A 22,482-nucleotide genomic window follows, 5' to 3' on the forward strand; every position below is an offset into this window, starting at 1 on the left:
AGCCGTATGTTGTTCTCTTAAATCTGCCATCACAAAAAACAAGATTTGAGTGAAACTGCTTTTATGAAAAATTCACAGTGACCAGAGAGAACCTTCCCAGAAACATCACTGAGTGCACTAACTCGGGGCGAGTTGCTGGATGCTGGCCTTCGGGGCGTGGTCCAAACCTAGCCACCCAGAGATTTCAAAGGAAAGATATGATGTTCCATTCTTGTGTAAATGTCACAACCTAAAAAATTCTATGGGGATGTCCTACTCTAGGGATCACTGTGAGTTGAAATTCACTTGATGGTACCTTAACAAGTCACAAGACGTATCACCCAACATTAAAACCCATTTACATCGAATCAATTCTGACTCACAGTGTGAGGGTTTCCAAGATTGTAAATCAGTTATGGGAGCAGATGGCCTCCATCTTTCTCCAGTGGAGTGAGTGGCTGGTGGGTTGGTACTGCTGACCTTGTAGTTAGCAGCCCAAGGCCTAATCCACATTGCAATACTAGGCAGCAGTTAAGTGCAAAGAAGAAAAAGAATACAGTGGTTAGGGGGTCAGGACGCTACTTCAGATAAGGTTAGCTTGCAGTTAAGGCTGCATCAAAGAACCTGAGGGAGTCAGGAAATGAGAAGACACATGGAAAGAGAACTAAATTTAAACCTGCGTTTACTCAAGCACAAATATTCAAGACAAGTATAAAACAAGTTTTCAATTTTATTTATTTACATCTTCCTTTTAAAAATTAATATCATGATTTTTTCCTTTTAATACTAAAGAAAATAGAAAATGAAACTATAAATAAAAGTTTGCAACTACCTGGCATGCAAGATAGTTTTATTATTCAAATCAAATACTGTGAGAGTCTTCTTTCAAAAAGGACTTTCTCTATTTCAGCCTCGGAGGACATAAATACCCCCGTAAAATCTTGAAATTTTTTTGCCTAAAGAAAACCATCTTATCATTCTGTAAAGAAAAACCTCCATTTTTAGCAAACTATGTTAAAAATTGGGTTTTGTGGTATACTGTGGACACAAACTATACGTAGAACTGCTTCTATGGAAAGCCACTTCTTACGTAAAATTTTCAGATGCTCTATTTTCTCCATCAGTGCAGAAAGCAGCAGACTGCAACCTTTAGGGAATATGCTGAGAAAAGCCCTTAATTCACTAAGAAGTGGCAGAATTTTAGTGTCCTTTACCACATGTTAGTGATCTACCATCAAAGCTGAAAAGCAATTTTAGAAACAGAACACATGAAAATGCCATAAGAAGAATATTCCACATTTTGTGAGAGACTTCTCTTTAGAGATCTACCTCAAACAGTGGAGAACACACAGCACATGTTTCTCGGCTGCAGTACATTGTAAAATAAAGTCAGCTGTAACCCTTAGAGCTTTGCAAACCCAAACTACTACTGTAATGAAGTGAAATTTTCCTATTTTGAAGAAAAATGTTTCTAGCAAAGAGATGTGCCTGAGGGAAGGAGCTATCCTCTTACAAGAGATGACTGCATAATACTTCATGTGCTAAATAACAACTCAGACATATCTCAGCAATGTTTTTCATTGAATCCAGTTTAGAAGACTTAAATTCTCCCAGAAGAGCAGTAATAGTACAGTACTTAGCAAGTATAGTAATAGTTCAGCTGTTTTACCTTCAACTGGTTATTTCAATCTGCAGTCTCACCACCCACCCTTTAAAATATTTTGAATGGTATTACAAAACAAAAACAAAGTGAATACGTTGCCTTGATAAAAATTAAAACTTATCAAAGTAGAAGGGAAAATTGACCTATGTTCTACTACCCAGAGTTACAACTTCCAACACTGCCTTGGACATATGTATTCTTTACCCAGACTTTTACCCATACAGCTAACTCAAATTGTTAAAATATGTGAAATTTAATTTTCCTCCAGTATAAAGGTTTTACTATAAAATGTTCATTGTAGAAAATCTCAAGTACAGATTTTTTTTAAAAGCGAAACATAGCAGGCCTGGTGGGGAATGATCAAGGGTAAGGTTGCATAGAGAAGAGGTATACCTGTAGTCCAGGTGGGGACGGAGCATGGTAGTAGGGCAGGAGGAAAGTCAAGGGAGATGGAGGAAAGAGCTAGGAGTCAAGGGGCATTTATGGAGGTCTAGACAAAGACATGTACATGCACATATATATGAGGATGGGGAAATAGATCTATGTGTCTATATTTATAGGGTTAGTATTAAGGTGGCTAAAGGACCTTGGGTCTCTACTCAAGCACTCCCTCAATACATGAATACTTTCTTTTATTAAATTGGCACTCTACGATGCTCACCCTCCCGACACAACTGCTGAAGTCAAAGCGGGTGAAGAAGTAAATGTGGTGAAGAAAGCTGATGGTGCCCGGCTATCAAAAGAGGTAGTGTCTGGGGTCTAAAAGGCTTGAAGATAAATAAGCGGCCATCTAGCTCAGAAGCAACAAAGCCCACATGGAAGAAGCACACCAGCCTGTGCAATCACGAGGTGCCAAAGGGACCAAGTATAAGGCATCATGCAAAAAAAGTATATATGTGTGTGTATGTGTGTGTGTATATGTATGTATGTATGTATATATATACACACACCATATTGAATGAAGGGAGAAGTGCAGAGTGGAGACCCAAAGCCCATTTGTCGGCCAATGGAGATCCCCTCATAGAGGGGTTTAGGAGAGGAGATGGGTCAGTCAGGGTGCGATGTAGTACCGATTAACAACACAGCTTTCCCCCAGATCCTGGATGCTTCCTCCCCCCAACTACCATGATCCGAATTCTACCTTGCAGGACTGGATAGGGCAGAGGTTGTACACTGGTGCATATGGGAGCTGGAGGCACAGGGAATCCAGGGTGGACAATACCTTCAGGACCAGGGATGTGAGGGGCGATGCTGGGAGAGTGGAGGGTGATTAGGTTGGAAAAGGGGAACTGATTACAAGGATCCACATGTGACCTCCTTCCTGGGAGATGAACGGCAGAGAAGGTGGGGAAGGGAGACTTCGGATAGGGCAAGATATGACAAAATAACAATCTGTAAATTATCAAGGGCTCATGAGGGAGGGGTAGTGGGGAGGGTGGGGAAAAAAAAAGAGGACCTGATGCAAAGGGCTTAAGTGGAGAGCAAAAGCTTTGAAAATGATTAGGGCAAAGAATGTACGGATGTGCTTTATACAATTGATGTATGTATATGTATGGATTGTGATAAGAGTTGTATGAACCCTTAATAAAATGTTTTTTTTAAAGCGAAACATATTCAGGATTTCATCACTTAGTAATAACCACAATTAACATTTTATTGGGTTTTCTTAGTCTTGCTTTAAAGTGTATACATTGAAAATCCTGATTTTTAAGGGCAATTAATTCTGGAACATTCCCAGGTCTCAGGTGGGAGATGATATAACAAAAGGCTTGGGGATAGATAATACTACCCCAATTAAAAAGAAAAGGAACCTCAAGTGATTTAGCAAGTTTTTTCTTTTTAATTTTTAATCAATCATTTTATTGGGGGCTCTTACAGCTCTTATAACCATTCATACATCAACTGTATCGAGCACATGTGTACATATGTTGCCATCACCATTTTCAAAACATTTTCTACTTGAGCTCTCTTTTATCAGCTTCTCTTTTTTCCCCCTTCCTCCCTAATTTAACATGAATCTTAAAGATTCATATTATTATGTAAGTTCCTTGGGATGAAAATGGCCATTACTTGCTCTGGACAATTATAATTTATTGAGAAAGTCTAGAGAATATATAAAACTAAAATAGAGCTAGCTGTATGATGAACTGAAATCTGCTACTTTCATAAACTGAGTAAGTCAATAGAGAGAAACTGCACGTATTTCTCTTGGGAATGGGAACCAGATAAGAATGCCTTTTTATCACTACTCTGGAAGTCTTAGGTTGAGCTAATAGACAACAAAAAGAAATCAAAGGCATTCAAATTGGCAAAGAAGTAAAAGTCTATTTACAAATGATATGATCCTACACATGGGAAACCCCAAAGGCTAAATAAGAAAATCATTAGAATAATTGAAAGCTTCAGCAATGTAGCAGGGTACAAGATGACCATACAAATATCAACTGGATCTCTGTGTAGTAATGAAGAGGAACCCTGGCGTACAGTGGTCATACATTGGTCTGTTAATCACAAGGTTAGTAGTTTGAAACCAGCAACCACTCTGAGGGAGAAAGATGAAGTTTTCTACTCCTGTAAAGAGTTAGTCTCAGAACCCACAGACAGTTCTTTATCCTGTCTTATCAGTTTGCTATGAGTCAGAATCGACTGGGTAGCACTGATTTTTTTTTTTGATACTAAAGAGCGATCGAAAGGGAAACCAAGAAAGCAATACCATTTACAATAGGAACCCAAAAGATGAAACAAAAGATTCATACAAAGAAACTACAAAATACTATTACAAGAAACCAAAAAAGATCTACATAAAATGGAAGACTGCCATGTTCATATGCAGAAAGATACCGTGACAATGTCAATACTATCTAAAGTTATCTATAAATATAATTCAATTCTAATTCAGACTCCACATCATTCTTTAAAAAGATGGGAAAAATAATCAACTGTGGCAGTTACATAATCTCCTGTCAACTTGAGAGAAGGATGGAGTCTAGCCTGTCAATCATGTCTTAACTAATGAGGCCTCTGTGTGGGGATGGTCTTCTCCTGAGGATTCTGGGAACTCCTGTCTTCCTCCCTGGAGGCAGGACACACATGTTCTCTGCTTCACCTTCCTGTTGACAAGCCACATGGAGCCACACTGATGCCAGCAAGAGCCCCAGAGATGTCTCCACAGCCACTGTATCCACAAGACTTTCTACCCACAGGCCTGTGATTTTCCTGCCTTCATCATCATTGCATGTGCTGCTTGACTCTGAAGAGGAATTTATAGACCAGTATGGTGCCTATGGGTGAATATCAGACTTATGACCTTGATCTGCACTGGGTGGAGACGTTTTCTTAATGTACAATTACTCTTTGATATAAAACTCTCTTACACACAGTGTCCCTGGATTTGTTTCTCCAGTCAATGCAGACTAACACACCAACATTATACGGGAAGGAGCTTCAAGATAAGCAAGGCACTACAAAATAATACTAGAAAACCTCTAAAATCCTGATTCAAAACCTACTGCCAAGCTCCTGTATTCTAAAAGCCTGATACCTAGTACAACGAGCGATACATAGACCAATGGAACAGAATAGAAAATCCAGAAATAAACCCACTTACCTACAGGCAACCAATTTTTAGGCAAAGAATCAAATCACATTAAATGAGGAAGAGATAGTCTCTTCCACAAACGATGTTGGCAAAATTGGATTTCCATTTGTAGAAGAAGGAATTAGGATCCATACCTCGCTCTATATACAAAAATGAGCTCAAAATAGATGAAAGCCCTAAACGTAAACCCTAGAACTAGAGATAGACAATGAAAAAAATAGGGTAACTTAGGGCCCCCAACACATAAGAGCATTATCAAACATAAGGGAAAAAACACACAGCAAAGGTTAGAATAGATGACTGGATCCCTAAAAATAACTAACCTATTCATCAAAAGATTTCACCCATAGAGTACCCACACAGACATAGGGAAAACATTGGGGGCAATGACTATCACACAAGGAACCAATCTCTAAAGCCTATAGAAAACTTCCACATCTCAACAAGAAACAGATAACCCAACTGAAATATAGGCAGAGGAAATGGGTGGTCAACAAACATGAAGAAATTCTTTCAATCACTAGCCACCTGGAAGATGCAAATTAAAATAATGATAAGATACCACCTCCTTCCAGAACGGCAAAGTTCAAAAAAGCAAAGGACAACAAATGCTGGAGCAGGCAGAGAAACACTAGAACCCTCATTCACTGCTGGTGGACTGTAAAACAGCTCAACCACGGTGGAAAGCAGTATGGCACTACTGCAAACCACTAGGAAAAGAAATAGCACACGACCCAGCAACAGTGCTATTCAGTAAATACCTTACAAAAACAAAGAATGTAGCACAGATATAGATATATATGTATACTCATGTTCATGGTAGCACTATTCAATAGCAAGAAGATGGAAACAATCTAAATGCCTATTGGTAGAATAGCTAAATACACTTTGAAGCACACACACAATGGAATACTAGGCATCATTAAGAACAGTGCTGCCACAGCTCCTGGTAGGAATGGATCTGGAAGACAAAAGGCTGAATGAAGTTAGTCAAACATAAAAAGGACTACTGATATTTAAAAAAGAAAATCAAGAAAAGATTTTGAAACAAAAAGAAACTTTGATGGTTAGCAGGGGTGAGAGGAAAAGGGAGGAAGTAATTAGCCAGAGGGTAGACGGGACTTTTTTTCTGAGAGGAACTTGTTACTCAAGACTTCAAGTCAATTTCAGTTCTACTTTTCCTCCTTTCTTAAAGCCTCTCAGACCTCTATTTAGGTTTGAGGGTTAGGTAATCTTGAGGACTTTTTTTTTTAAGGAAGAGTACTATATATACTTACACAGCCCAACTCAAGAAATGAAATCCATGATCTACTTTTAAACTTTCCACATATATGCCCACCCCCATCCCAATTCCCACCCATCCTCCTTCCCGCCGCAATAACAGCTATTATCTTGGGTGAAGGGGAAGATATGAAGATGGGGGAACGGACAAGGGCTGGGTGAAGTTGAGGAGTGGGACACAGGCAAGTCACAGACAAGTCTGATAAGCTGTTTTAAGTTGTTGAATTAAAAAAACATCAGTCTGGTATGCAAACCCCGTTTAATTCACAATAAAAGTTGGAACAGAAAACTTTTGCACTGTCGTGATGAAAGCAAACTCTTTGGTGCCCCTTTCCCGGCTTTACTTCACCAGCAGTTTTCCATTTTCTCAAAACTTCTTCATAGTAAGTCCCATGATTGTTTTCTGTCCTTCAAGAAAACTGATCACGATGATCCCCCTTCAGGGATCCCAAAAAACAGCTGCCATAACCTTCTGAGCTGACCTGTCTGCTGTGAGTTTCATTGGCACCTACATGACTAGGACAAGCGCTTTACTGAGAGAACTTGGCTGCAGGCACCAGCTTATTGCGGACACCAGTCTATCGCAGACACAGGTTGAAACACATTTTATTTGGAATAAGTCTATGCAAGAATGAATTGAAATGTTAGCACAATGCCTTTTGACTTATCCTTGTATTTTAAGAATCCCACAGTGTTACAAATGGTTAAGCACTGTACTACCAGCCAAAGGTTGAAGGTTCAAACCCGCCCAGAGGCACTTTGGAAGACAAGTTTAGTGATTTACTTTTGCTGAGCTGTCCCTGAAGCCAAGATTCCCATCATTGACCTCTGTACGAAGAAGGTGTATGAGGTTCATACTCTGTGGTCGCATGATACAGGAAGAAGACAAGCAAAGCAGCTCTCCTCATTTCAGGCTGCTGCATCTGTGCTAACAAGTCCCTGGTGAAAGTTGTGCCAAAGATGGCTTTTATATCAGAGTGTGGCTCCACCCCTTCCATGTCATCCACATCACGATGCTGTCCTATGCTGGGGCTGACAGGCTACAGACTGGGGGGTGAGGTGACTAGAAAACCACAAGGAACTGCGGCTAGGGTCTACCTTGGCCAAGCCCTCATGTTCATCAGCACCAAGCTTCCTAACAAGGAGCATGTGCTGGAGACCTCATGCAGTGCCCCTGAGGCACCAGAAGATCCAAATCTTTTAAAGAAGTTAAGTGTCATCAAGCTTAATGCTGATGAGTTTGAGGGCCTGGTAGCTGAGAACTACCTGCCTGACCCAAGATAGTTCTGGAGTCAAATAAACCCAATCATAGCACCTCGGACAAGCTGCAAACCCTGTAGTTATGAAGGTTCAGTAACCCTGTGCCCTGCTGACCTGTGCTCAACAACACCACACACACACACACACACACACACACACACACACACATTCAAAATCCTTCTAGTCTTCTGTCTTTCCAAAGTGAAGACAGGACAGTCAACTCTCACACAGAGCTCTGCCTTTGTTCCCCTGGACTCTCCGGGACAATCAATCCGCTCTCATGTCTGTGCCCTTGTGCAGGGTAACTGCTCACTCGGCAACTCCACCAGAGAACTCCCTTCCTAATAATTCTCAGCTGGGCAGCTTCAAATGCACACCACCTCTCACGGTCACTTTTCCTCACAGGCCTCAATTGTTCAAAAGATTTTTGGACATCCCAGTCTTCTGCACCCCACTTTTTTTTTTTTTTTGCATCCACGCCCACCTTTCTAGTTCTACAGGTCTTCCTGGAATTAACTTTTAGCTTCATTTTCTCTCCTTACATTTTAGCCTTCAAGTCTCAAAATATAAGTCACAGCACTCCATTAAAATCTGTGATAGAGCTATACTGTCTAGATTAATTCCTCAGCAAGCATTTAAGATTCTTGATATTTGGCCCAGGCTTATCGCTGTAGGCTCACCTGTTACTACAGAGCCTTACCCATCCTACACTCTGACCACCAGGTATAAATTCATCCAAACCCAAACTCCTTGTGAGTTGATTCCAGTCCAGTAGAAATGTCCCATAGTGAATCCAAGGCTGTAAACTGTATCGAAGTAGACTGTCACAACTTTCTCAGAACAATTGGTGGATTCAACCTACCCATCTAGTGGTTGCTCACTCTACCTCCATGGCTCTTTTAGTGGCCCCCAAATACTCTCTGGTCACCTGGCCCCATACCTTTACTTCTTGAGTGTTTCTCTGTTAATCTACCACCTTGAAGTACCAGATAATGTCTTACTAACTTTATCATTATATCCACTAGGTTTTACATACTACCCGGCACAGAACAGTTAAATAATTATTCAATTAAACTCAGTTCTACCTATGAATACTTCACCCACCCTTCAAAACCTAGCTCGAACAAAGGTTTATGCCCTTTTGAATAAAGTCAAGTACTCCTTGTCCCCTGCCCAGGACCTAACCAGCCTCTGCACACTAGCATGTTCAAACAGCTCATTACACTCACTTTCAAAGTCTACTCCCTCAGAGCACTATTATTTCTGAAGATGAGACAAGCTTTACTATCAAAACCCCAAAGTGATTATGTTTTCCCAATCGATAGAGAAAACAAACCATGGTGCAAGATAAGAAATCTCTTCATTTAGGGCTTCCTCCCATAATCTAAGGCTTTAGTATCACCCAGGGAAAATATCAAATGCTCTGCAAACAAAGTGTTCTGGTATTCTGACTACAGAGTAAGATTGAGAAACATGGTTTTCACATATATTATTACCTTCTGACATAGCAGTCTGTGTTCCTTCCTACCCGCTTTTATGCTTCTTGAGATCAAGGACTGACTGGCTTTCTTAACCCTTAATCTTAGAACAAGGAGGTACTGCATAAATGTTTTATTAATTAAAATCCTTCATCCTTTCATAACTGCACTTGAATAGTTTCTGAACCTTTAATAACACATTTCAAAAAAGGGCAACTATAATAAACAGAACGGCACAGAGTATCACACTCCAACATTCAATAGTTCTGAAAAAGAGACAAACTAAATTCTACTACCAAAGATCAAAAAGTTTAAAATATTTAGATAAGCAGAGATAGAATTACAGCCTCAGAGGGAGTTAGACCACAAGGGAGAACTGAGCATCTTGTTAAAATTTCTAGCTAACCTGCAAGTTTGAATCTTAATTGAGTATAAGCAAGCTAATAAATATTCTATTTAGAAGATTAAAACCAGTCAACTAAAGTCATTTTTATTTCAATTATTATCTGTATTTGGAAATCTCTAAAAATTGTTTGAGCATTTAATGCTCAAATTGTGAAGAAGTATTTGTACTTTTATCTCCAGAAATATCCTGCCAACTAAAAACTATATCTAAATAGCCTTCAGCTATATTTCAGTCCATTCTGCATTAGTGCATTCCATGTACCATTTTTTGATTGCACTTAATTCAGAAATCAAGAAAATGTTAACCAGGAATATACTGAATTCAAGCTTAAGCTCAGCAAAATAAGGTGTAACTTTAGAATAAGCGCACTCAATATGAAATTATTTAGTATAATTAATCTGGCTTTGGAAACGAAAACAACATACTTCAGTTGTTTTAGCTCTAATTCTGTCATAGTTACTTTACAAACACACCGGAAGGTGGGTGGGTGGGTAAGTAGGTGGCACATGATTAGGTATTATAAATATATATTATAAACTAATTCTAAATCATATTTGTAGTGCTATTATAAACATCACAAGACCAAAGCCCACATATAATTTTTAAAGGTTAAAATAAAGACATGTATATTGAAGTTCCAGCTCTTTCTTCCTTTATCTCACATCTGTTGAGATGGACACTGCTTTGACAGGACAGCACACTAGAGCCAGGCAGAATTACAGTTCCCAGAAATACTACGCTGTGTCATCCCTTGCATTCACTGTAATTCAGCATGCTGGCACGCCCCTGCCCCTTCCCCTCAAAATAATTCAGTTAGCAATTTTAACTTCTTCAAAAGTCAGTTCAAGTACGGAGATCTCTTTAATACCCTTACCTAGTTCCTTTCCCCTCTCCCTCCCTACCTGTGGCCACCTCGCTCTTTGAGACTTGAATCACCTTCCTCTAAGTTTCCCTTGTACCTGCCTTCCTTATAGAATTATTACCATGTGTTTTCTCTTTTTAAGTATATAGTTCCCTATGACAAACTGTGGATAGCCTTGAGAAGAGAGAGAATTCAAGAACACTTCATTGTGCTCATTTGGAACTTGTACAAGGATCAAGAAGTAGTTGTGCAAAAACACTGCATGGTTAAAGATCAGGAATGGTGTGCATCAGGGTTGTAGCCTCTCACCATACTTATTTAACATGTGTGCTGAGTGAATAATTAGAAAGATGAGATGAAGAAAAATGTGGCATAAGGATTGGAGGCAGACTTATTAACCTGTGAGATGCAGAAGACACAACCTTGTTTACAAGTGAGGACTTGGAAGCACTCGCGTATGAAGATCAAAGATTGTAGCCTTCAATATGGATTATAACTCAATGTAAAGAAAACCCAAATCCTCACACCTGGACAAATAGGTAACATCATGAGAACGAACAGAAGATTGAAGTTGTCAAGGACTTCACCTTGTTTGAATGCACAAAGTTCATAGAAGCAGCAGTCAAGAGATCAAACCCACTGCAGAGTAAATCTGCTGCACAAGGCTTCTTAAATGTTGAAAAGCAAGGATGATACTTTAAGGACTCAGGTGCACCTGACCGAAGCCACGGTACTTTCAATAGCTTCGATATGCACATGAAAGTTGCACACTGAATAAAGACCAAAGAGAAATCTATGTATTTGAATTATGGTGCTGGTGAAAAATATTTAAAATACAATGGACTGCTAAAAGAACCAAAATATCTGTCTTGGAATAAGTACAGCCAGAATACTCCTTAGGACAACATGCATGGTAGGTGGAGAGGTAGCAAAAAAGATTGACACAGATGGCTTAGTGGGAGAAAGATGGGGCTTTTTACTCCTGTAAAGAGTTAAGCAGGCGTCCTCAAACTACGGCTGCGGGCCACATGTGGCCCGCTGAGGACATTTATCTGGCCCACCAGGTGTTTTTGCCCCGTTTGTTTTTTTACTTCAAAATAAGATATGTGCATAGGAATTTGTTCATATTTTTTTTAAACTATAGTCTGGCCCTCCAATGGGTCTGAGGGACAGTGAACTGGTCCCCTGTTTAAAAAGTTTGAGGACCCCTGAGTTACAGTTCCAGGGCTTAGGTGGAGAGCAAATATTTTGAGAATGAGGGCAATGAATGTACAAATGCGCTTTATACAAATGATGTATGTATGGATTGTGGTAAGAGCTGCATGAACCCCTAATAAAACAAACAAACAAAAAGTGTTACAGTCTGGAAAATTCACAGGGGCGGTTCTACCCTGCCCAATAGGGTCACCATGAGTTGACAATGACTGGATGGCAGTCAGTTTTGAGATGGCCTGGTACACAGAGCAGCAGTAAGGTTCAACTCCAGGAGTTAAAAAAAATAAGTAGATAATTCAGGGTCTTGTAAACATAAACCAGAAGAAAAAAGGATACTGAAATGATAGCATTTAAGTGATCCATTAGTGTCCATTAGTAAAACACCACATACCACTTCTAAATGAGCTATCTAGCTCACTCGTTTGTTGGAAACCGTATTTGTGTGCACAGTGTATGTCACACTGTTCTGAAACCACACTACATTTCCTACATGCATTTGGAGTAGTTGTGATTTAGGTTGTTCTCAAAGTGTGATCACCCAAGGCACAGTAGCAATGACTCGAGTTTAGGCTGGCAGAGAAGAAATAATTTACTAGGGTCCACAAACATAGCAAAAAGTATTTACATATTATCAAATACCAAAAAAATGAGGTACACAAAATTTTTAACTATCTTAGATCATTATATTACTTTTTTGCTACTAAAATGCCAGTGTTTACCTCTTTTGGCCTAAGAGTGTAGGAAATAATTATAAACTATACAATGTTCTAAGTTTAATTTCCAATTAATGGGAGCAACGAGATCACAGGAGAATGCAGTATTCTGAGTAATGGCCACTGGCAATGATAATTCTGAGCACTTAAAATGTACTTTTATGTTAAAGAGAAAACTGTCTATCTGCTTTTTCATAGAGCCCAAGACCTGAAACCTAGGGTCCATTCAAATTCGTCTGCTCCCCCATAGCACTCTCAAGTAGTCATTTGCTTGCCTCTTCTTCATCCTGGTTTCAACAACCACGAAACTAGAAGTTTAGACTGGATAGATGCTACAGTCAGTTCCAGGTCAAGACATATGACTTCAATTTGGGACAGATTTAACTACTCACAATTAATGACATGTATGAATGGGAGTTATCATAACCACAAAGCAGTGTGCACACTGTGAAAGGCTTTGCACAGGTGAAAAGCCATTTACAGAGCCCACTTGTAATTATTCAACTAACAAATAATTACACTCGAATAAAGTATTTAAAAAGAAGATTCCTTAAACAGTTTTCCTAATGAGTTATGCCCTTGGCTAACTGCTGTTTTCAGGGAGAAATCACTGATTGTCTAGCAAACAGCCTATGGGAAGACAGAGACAATTAGAGATTAATTAGAATGGTCATTCCTTTTTTTAACTTACAACTTTAAGTCACTGACCAAAACACTGTCAGCACAACTTTTCAGGACCTTGTGTGTAACAAGGACAAGGCATGGTTTTAAGCATGAGGTCATCTTCCATTTTATTCAAACTGATATGGTAGATGATATTGTAGACGGATCTTGTTTCTGAGCCAGCCCTGATTTTTATCAGCACTGATTCATTTCACCCTCCCAGGTAGGTACGATTATCATCCCAAATTTACACATGAGAAAACTGAGGCCAAAAGAAGGTTCGTGACTTGGACAAGTTTGCTCAGCTAGTAAACAGTGCCAATACTATTCACATCCAACTACCAACAACCTTCCACTCATTGTCTATCGCAGAGGAATTTCTGCTGAAATTTCGTTTGGCTCACATCAATTACACAGTGATTATAAAATCAATACATGCATCTGAGGGTGTCTCCTTGGACCAGGAAGACAGAGCTGACTTGGGCAGCCTGTATAACTCAGGATTTCTGGAATACACACAGGTGTCTAAACGTACTCGAAAGTTGGTGCTGCCGGGCTGCCTCCTGCAGTAAAAATTCGGCCTCCGCAGTTGGAAGCCGAAAGCCTACGTGCACCATTTTAAAGATCCACTGTGAAGGCTGGACGGCCGACCCAGGTGGGAAGGAGGCCCATGAATTCTCCGATGGTTTGGAACAGCCACCTTCTACAGCAGCCAACATTCTAAGGTTATTTTCTCCTTAAGAAAAAAAAATATATAGACAATAATCTCCCTGCTAATAAGACTGGCAGGAGTTCGCGGGCACTTCTCCGGGGCGCCGGCTCCGGGCCCACCGCCCCTCCTCCAGCCCCGCCGCCGCACCTGTCAGCGCCGCCCCCGGCCTGGCCCGGCCCCCCGGCGCCACGTGTGAGGGTGTGTTTGGGTCGGTCTGTCAGTCCGGGTTCCCCCCTCCCCGCACCCCGTCCGAGCCCCGGCGCGCTTACCGGGAGAGCAGCGCCAGCTTCTGCTCCAGCATCATCTCCAGCTTCTGGCCCTGCTTGGAGACCCAGTGGTCCACGCCGTGCAGGCGGTAGCACGCCTCCAGCATCGACCTGAAGTCCGCCACGAACTCGGTGATGCCCGCGTACTGGCCGCGGGAGAACTTCTCCTCCATCTGCAGCAGGCACAGGCCCGGGCCGGACGGCGGGGCGCCGCGGGCGGTCCGGGCCCCGAGCCCGAGCGCGGCGCGCGGGCCCTCGGCCGCCTCCTCGCCGGCGTCGCCCCCCGCGGGCTGCAGGAAGGGGGCGGTGAGGCCGCGGTGCTTCTCCTGCAGGAACTCGCCCAGGATCCGGTAGCCCTGCTGCAGCTCGTAGGGCAGCTCCCGGCCGGCCGCGTCCTCCCGCGAGGTGGCACTCCTCCCTCCGGCCGGCCTGGCGGCCTCCGCCGCCTCCCCATCCTCGTCCTCGGCCGCCGGGGGCGGCCGCTCCTCCCCGGCCGGCTCCATCGCCGCCAGCGTCCCGGGCGCGCTCATGCCGCGTCAGGCCCGGGCTGGCGGGCGGCCGCTGACGGCGCCGCGGACGCGTGAGGGCGGGCCGCTCCTCACGGCCCGGCCGCGCCGCGCCCGCCCGGCCGCATCGACCTCGCTTGCCTCACCGCCGGCTCGGCGCGGAGCGAAGCGCGCGGGGGTCTCGGCGGCCGCGCGGGGCGGGGTTACATGGCGCGCGGGGAGGGGGCGAGGGGTGCCGGGGCGCCCTCGTCCCCCCTCCCGGCGGTGGCGGAGCGCTCGGCCGGCCTCCCCTCCGGGCCCTGTCCGCCCTCACCAGCCGTCCGGGCCCCGCGGCCTCGGCGCCCCACCCCCTCCCCGGCCGGCGGCGGGGCTGGGAGGGGGCGAGGAGGAAGGGGGTCTCCTCGCCTCCCCCGAGGGGCCGCTACGCTGGGCCGCGGCGGTCCCGGCTCCTCCTCCTCGCCCTCACACCCCCTCCCGCCCCTCTACCTGCGGGGACCCGGGCAGGAGGAGGCGGCGCGGACTGGCCCGGCGACAACTGTCAATTAGAAGCCCCACTGGGCGGGGAGAAGGGGAGGTAGAAGGAGAGAGAGAAGGGGGAGGGCACTCAGGCCCCCCCGACCCGGCGAGCTGTGGTGAAAGGTAAAGAAAGGAGCACCGTCGCCATCCCTGATGCGCATGCGTAGTAGAGCCCGTTGCCCCGCCCCCTCGAGTCCCGCCCCGCTACAGGCCTGGAGGCCGTGTGCATTGCGCGACCCAATGATGTCATCAGTGGGTAGCGCCTGTAAAGGGCGGGGCGAGGAGGAAAGCGAGCGCCTGCGCGGCTTTTCACACCCTCTCCTGGGAGAGACCCAAAGAGCTCTTTTTAAAGTCGGAGGTGAGACTACCTTTTTTTTTAAGCCCTGCACTGGTTCCAGTTGCCAAATCGATTCTGGACCCGGCATAGGGAGACTGAGGTATTAGCCCTATCAACTAAAGATAGAGCTAGCGATGACCTTTGTTAATGAGAAATGGATAGAAGCACAAAACCCTGCCCATTCTAAAATTTGCCTGCCGTTTGTACCACTCCTCCCCTACGCCCCTGCTGTGACTGCTGGTCTGCTATATAAATGTGGAATTTGGAAAGGGAAGTTAAAGAATGAAGTTAACAACCATGTTCACAGGCAAGACAAGGAGGTGATTGCAGAATGTGAAGTTACCTGCAAAGCTGGATTTGGAAAATGCTGACTCCGGTTCTTAACATGAATTCATATTTTGGAAACGAAGTTTTTCCGTTAAAATTTTAAAAATACACATCTAAACACTCAACTCTTAGAGTTTTTCTAAGAATATGGACCTAATGTAAAGAAATAACAGTGCTAGAGAAGTCACCAAGTATCTCAAGTCTGAACTGGAGAGCATTAGGTAGCTAACTTGTTTTAAATTGCAGGAAGACTACAAAGGGGACTCATCATTCATATAAATTTATGTTGCCTAACATAAGTGGGGGAGAACAGGTGATTCCACAAAGTAGATATTCCTAGTTTTTCCCTGTATTCTAGGAAGGGGCACATACGACTCCGTAAGCAGAACCTTCTTGCTTGAAATTTGGAATTATTTCAGTACACATAAATTATAGAAATCTAGCAAGTAAAAGTTATGTTAAAGTGATTGGGTTATTCTGTTTATTTCTCACTGATGAGAACTTTAAAGCACTTAGGAAATGCAAAACCTCACCACTCTGGTAAGTTAACTAGGGGTCTTAAGGTGAAATAGTATGCCCAAAAAGGATTCTGATTCATAAACCCACTGCCATTCAGTCAGTTTGACTCATATGTAGCTTATATGAGTAGAACTGTTCCATATGGTTTCCAAGGTTATAAATTTTTATAGGACGAGTCTCCTATTTGAGAGGCTGGTGGGTTCAAATTGCTGTGTGATTAGCAGCCCGACATAATAAACCACGCTACCAGGGCCCATAATATACAGGCTAGAACTGTCTCCTAAGGTCTCCAAGTGTGTAAATTTTTACAGAGGCAGATTGCCACATCTCCTAAGAGTAACTGGTGGGTTTGAAATACCACCTGTTAGCAGCCAAACTGCCACGTCTCCTGAAAATGAAACCGTATTGAAGGGGGGAAAAAGCCCATTGCCATGGAATTGATTCCAACTCATAAGGACGGAGTAGACTCATCCCCCTGGGTTTCCAAGATAGTGAGCCTTTATAGGAGCAAACAGCTGCCGGTGGTTTCAAACCACCAACCATTCAGTTAGCAGCTGAGCACACAACCCCTGTGCCACTAGGGGCTGTCTTAATGGGACATCCTAATTCTCTTTAAGGGAGCCCCAGAATCTGAGACCTGTTCTACTCAAAAATGATGCACTCTTCCTGTGCTTTGCCCACCACCTTGAGTCTGATATTAGCTCCCATTTTTGAACTCTGGGCCACCACATGTTACATTTGTTATCTCCTTCATTTCTAAGTCTTAATCCAACTTTACAGGTGGATAAATGGATACTTAGGTTAAGAAAGTGGTTTGTCAAGCTTCAAATCTAGATTCAGACTTCTCTCAAACCTCCGGGTGCCTACTCCAGTTGCCTGGCAGCATTTCCTATACCTCGCCAACAGGAGTGGAGGCAACGGCTAGAAAAGTTGCTCGAGAGCTTCTTAATTAAGAGGTAGAAAGGTGAAAGAGGTGTGTGTGTGAGTAGATCGGACATCCGTTCTGTCACTTTCATGAACAGCTAAGGTGATAGAGATAGCTATTAGGGAAGTAGGGCAGGCCTTGTAACCTAAAAAGACAAAAGAAAAACTATAAGAAATATGTTGTAGATAAATTATAAGACATGAATAAAGGAAAGGAAAAATTACCTTTTAGTCTTATCTCTATGAATCCTCTGTAATGGAATCTTTCTATTCATCTTAATAATATTGTGGTCATATTGCACATAATGTCTTTAACTTTCGATACACGCATAAAAGTAACCACTGTATGGAGTAGAAAGGAATTGCCTATCTAAAATCACAACTTCTCTCCCTGTTCACAATGACCTAGTTTGATGCTCATTTGGACTGGTAGTTGGTGAGGAAGGGAGATCCTCATGAAAAAGCCATTCTCAGCCACCACAAAGAACCCAGCAGAGGTACAAACAACAGCAATAATGGTTACCATTTATTGAACATTTAGTAGGTCAAATATTTGCAACATACTTTACATATATAATACTCACAACAGCCCTAGGAAATCATGGTAGATGTATTTGCTCTTTAATTTTGGGATCAATGATTTACGGAGTAGAAAGCTTTTTTCCTGCCCTTCAAAAAGCTCACTGTCAAATGCCAACATTCCAATGAATATAATTAACCCTAGCTTTATAGAAATTGAGGAAAGGTTTCTCTTTATAGTGCACATCTACAGCTAAATGATTGGCCCTCACAGCTTTTCTCTTTCCCATGTTGAGGGCTAGAATTACCTTTCTTTTCACTTTCATGATATAATTCAGTGCTACTAAAGAAATTATTTAAGTAGTCTTCAAAATAGCAACAAATTTTAACCCCATCCAAACCAGGGCATCTCTTCTTGTTGAGCTGCTTTGGAGGGTGGGAAACAGCACATATACACAAGACAATACTCTGTTCATACACGTAACACTGACTCCTTCCACACATACTGATTACATATTATTTGCCAAACACTGTGTTTCAGTATTTTACATTGCTACCAATGTCAGATGTATTGGATTCCCTTTTCTGTAACCATGGTTCTTATTATCCTGGATAATTTAAAAAGTAGAGAACCGTCCAGTTGAGATTTTAAAGGTATTAACACCTTGACAACTAAAATATGGGCCTGACCCACCCAGTTTCTGTCTATGTTATGAACTCCCCACACCCACTGCAACATTTCACCAGTATCCCAAACAGCATCCTCCCATTCTCATGACAACCAGGAGTATTGTCAGGTAGGGATAAACCTGCCACTACAGTCTTCTTTGCCTAGAATTCTGAAGATGTTTGTCCTAACATGCTCCTACTTTGAGTTCTCAGCAGCTTGCAATATTCAGCATGCCACCTTGACACTAAATATATTGTTTGCCCAGGATCACTAGTTCAACTAGCAAAAAAATGGATACACTCCCTATCAACTAGGGGACAGGATATTAATCTAAGACAATGGAAGTACAGGTTGTCACCTAAGGTCTGTGTTTAAGAGACAAAACATGCAAGATGAACGAAAGGCTGTAACATTGACTGTCCTGGGAAAATGTGGGGAAGAAGTATGAACTGTTTAAGCCGGGAGAAGATAGTTCTCTCGATTATCATGGAATCCACCCCTAACATTTATTTGGAGTTACTTTTATAGTGATAGTCAAGTGACATTAAAGTGCTTCAAGCAAAATTTAGCAGCTCCTGTAGGGCTCCCTGCTGTTCCTCATCAAGTTGGGATACACATTCCAGCCACAACTCTTGATCAGTTTGTGCCTGGCGGATGACATTAGCTAGGCGTTTGGCACAAGGATCTTCACAGTTAACAGTCTTGTTAATTTTTCCTTCAGCAATTATACGGAATATTTTGGGAAGATTAGAATTATTTGGGCCAAGCACAACTGGGTGGTTGTTCTCAATTAAGTCACAGAGAAAACCCAAAGTCTGTAGAGCTTCCTCTTTATCCTCGTGCAGCGGAAGCCATGATAACCAGTGGGGAAGAACTTCGTCTACATTTACACAGTTAGGCTTAAACCTCAAAATTTTCCCTATTGCTGAGATACAGTTCTCTGTTGCAATGACATTTTTTTTGGTTTTAGAATTTGCGCACTTAATGACTTTTACCAGCAGTGGCACGGCTTCTGAACACAAAGAGCGATAATCATCGCCACCAAACTGGGCCATAACGCCCAGGCCATACGCAGCAGCTTGCCTGACTTCAGGGTTGTTATCACGCATGTTTAGTAGCATTGGCCACCGGAAATATTCGACGTATTTGAAAGAGGTTGGACTGCAGTGCTCTATGATATCATCAAATATGCACAGGCCCCACTGTCTATCAGGCCACGGCCTGCTGGAACAAATTAGATTTACAATTAATGGGAGTAGCTGTTCAAACCATGGTAAAATCTTTTCCCTATAGGTACTAAATAATGAGTGCAAAATATCGGATACTTTGGTTAGAATATAAACATCACATTCATCCTCGTCTTGCAGAGACATTTCAATCTGCTGGTCATAGTTCTCTTCCTGCCTTTTGACCTGCCGCAATTCTTGGTTTTTAAAGTGACCTTCAAGCTTGGCTTTCAGTATTCCTCCCAGTTCTTCCAGGTGTTCATCACTGAGGCACCCATCTCCCACGACTTCAATAGACTTTGCAAAAGAATTCATTATTTCTGAGAGGACATCTGCATCAGGTTCCGTCCCAATAGCCTTGATTAAGGGATCACAGATGAATTGCCACGTCTGTGCAAGATACGCTGGTCCACTCAGCTTTGCACATTCTAGCAGAAAAGGCATGGACTCTGCAGCCGCCACTCGAACATTGTCGTGGAAGTAAAATTTCAGTAAGGGAACCATCAGTTTCACAACTTGCTCTGTGTATTCCGCAAATCCTTCCCTCAACTCCTTCGCATAGTAAACCAACATCTGGCAAGCGGTTGCTTTTGCTTCAAGCCCTGATGTCTTAATTCCAAAACTTTGCTGGTCTCCAAGATTGACAAACTGCCAGCCGTCGTCATCGCTCATATTCTCCACGTCCTGTGTGTCCAAAAGAGTGACATCGGGTTTAGCTGAAGCAGTCTTAATGAGAGGCTCGATAGCCAATGGGAGGTACTGTTGGAAATCTTTCCCAAGAATTTTACACATTCTAGCCCACGCTGAAACCATGTACGAGACCTGAGGGTCATCATCCTCCATGGTATTTAAATCTGATTGTGTCTTCAACAACAGCTGCATCACATTTGGTGCATCTTGCATAAATTTTTCCTTCCCAACAGCAAGACCAACGTGACTGATGCATTCAATCGTTTTCCCTCTCAGAAGCTTGAGTTCCTTTTGCACAGCAAGCTCAACAATGTGCTTTAGAGAGGGTACAAATATATCATAGTATGGCACAAATTCGTCTTCAATTTTATCTGCAACCGAGGCAACTGTTGTTACCAGTTGTTCCAGGGCCAACTTTGTTCCATTCCGAATCAGCTCTTGCAGTTTAATCACCAAGATGGAATGTAAATTTTTCACCATGCCGTCTACATAGACCGCTAGCAATGACTTGGGGCAGTCTTCGATGAAAATAATAAGAGCTGAAGCTGCATGCGATTGCACGCGCTGACTGCCTTGATTTTCCATGGTGCGCAGCAGAGCCGCAATCACTGTTTCGTGGAATTTCTTTTGGAAATTAGGTGCAAAATCCGTAGCCATCTGTCCAAGTGTAGTACAGGCTGCAGCCCTCACCCTTGGATGAGGATCCTGAAGAAATTGCAAGACAGAGTGAACCATTTCATCTAGAATTGCTTCCATTTGCTGATGGCATCCTTCCCCGATGGCAGATAAGGCCATTAATCCAGCATGCCGACATTTCCAGTCGGGGCTCTGAAGCAGCTGCATGATGTGCTCCTTGGTCAGTGGTAAAACCACTTTTCCACCAAGCCCACAAGCCAACCGGTCTAGTGCACTCTCAGCAGCAACCGCATTGCTGTCAAAATCATCTTCTTCCATTTCATCAGCATTCACCCAGTCCTCGTCATCTTGCAGATCAACCATCATCGCTAGTATATGAGGAACAGCCTGTGCAATGAAATTCGTGTGCTTCTTCAGCATGGGGGTTGCCGTTTCAGACAGGGTCACTATTACTTCCAGGGCCAGCTGGCGTTGCAGATTGCTGAGCCTAGAGTCGCCACATAACTTTAGACTCAGCTGCAGAGTCTCTTCTAAGTAAGGACCCAAGTACTTAGGAACTGTGTCTGCAATCTCAACAAGGGATTCTAGGACAGAATCATCATCCTGGTAGCAAGAGTCATTCACAGCCCGTAAGATTCCCGGCAGCAAGTCTGCAAAGTCTTTACAAAGAGCAACGTTATTCTCATTAGCAAGCACAAATGCAGCTGCAGCTCGAGCAGATAAGGTCCTGATGGCTGGATGCTCTTGATCTTGAATGCACTGGTCCAATAACCGTTTGATGATATCCAAATCGTGCCGCTCTTGGGTCCCAAAAACCCCAGGAAAGTGCCAGAAAACATGAAGTGCAACTTCCCATAGAACCACATTTTTAGAGTGGATGGAGTCAATCAGGAACTTCAGACCTTCGGGCCAGTGGTTAGTGCCCTCCTCGTCTATCAAGTTCCTGGCCAGCACCGCAAAAATATCGCAAAGTTTTTTCCTCATGCTAGCATGTGTTTCTAACTTAACCGCCAGTATCAGTTCAATCTTGACGTCCCTCTGAACTTCAGGGGGTAGGTTTGGATAGACTTCCTCAAACCCCGAGGACAAAAGCCGTCGGAGCAGTGCGGCAGCCATTTGTCTCACCTCAAAACCCGTTCTTCTGTTCCTGACGGCATCTATGAGGAACGTGGTCTTACACAGGCCCGGGATATTTTCATAGATCTCCTCCGCCTGCCTCCGCACCATGCAGCTTGGGTTGATCAGGTTCTTCAGTAGCTGGTAAAACTCCTGCTTTTCCGTCGCGGCCGCCGACACCCCGGCAGCCCCGGCCGCCGCCATGGCGCTCCGTCAAAACTAGCGCGACCGCGGCAGAGGGAGGGCCCTGCGGCTCGGAGCTCTGACGTAAGCGACGCGCCGGCGTCGAGGGGCGGGGCCTGTCGGCCCCAGAGCTGGACGCTGGGAAGCGGGAGGGCGGGGCGTGCAGTGCAAGACTGTGTGGAGGAGAGATCGGGATTATTCTTTCTTCCATTTCCAA

At 43.4% G+C, this 22,482-nt stretch overlaps 2 protein-coding genes across 6 annotated transcripts in view; both read right to left on the minus strand.

Annotated features, from left to right (window-relative positions):
* BRD10 (bromodomain containing 10) overlaps window positions 1-15,263 on the minus strand; it is a 77,476-nt gene extending 62,213 nt beyond the window's left edge. For 3 of the 4 annotated variants that reach the window (XM_075559898.1, XM_075559897.1, XM_075559896.1), the window contains exon 1: window positions 14,100-15,256. In XM_075559898.1, the coding sequence (XP_075416013.1) occupies window positions 14,100-14,626 (527 nt within the window). In that variant the 5' untranslated portion in view covers window positions 14,627-15,256. Of the gene's footprint in view, window positions 1-14,099 lie in introns of all 4 variants that reach the window. The other variant, XM_075559899.1, reaches the window with a different exon arrangement.
* Window positions 15,264-17,749: 2,486 nt separating this feature from the next.
* On the minus strand, window positions 17,750-22,317 carry RANBP6 (RAN binding protein 6). Of its 2 annotated transcripts, XM_075559901.1 has the most exons (2): window positions 22,151-22,317; window positions 20,833-21,035 (listed from the first exon to the last, which is right to left on the minus strand). In XM_075559901.1, the coding sequence occupies exons 1-2, from the start codon at window positions 22,284-22,286 to the stop codon at window positions 20,965-20,967; spliced, it is 207 nt and encodes a 68-aa protein (XP_075416016.1). In that variant the 5' UTR covers window positions 22,287-22,317; the 3' UTR covers window positions 20,833-20,964. The 2 variants fall into 2 exon arrangements, with proteins under 2 accessions (XP_075416015.1, XP_075416016.1); XM_075559900.1 differs by having other exon boundaries at window positions 17,750-22,317.
* Window positions 22,318-22,482: the final 165 nt, after the last annotated feature.

Source organism: Tenrec ecaudatus, chromosome 10 (genome assembly GCF_050624435.1).
Source record: "Tenrec ecaudatus isolate mTenEca1 chromosome 10, mTenEca1.hap1, whole genome shotgun sequence".
NCBI lineage: Eukaryota > Metazoa > Chordata > Mammalia > Afrosoricida > Tenrecidae > Tenrec > Tenrec ecaudatus.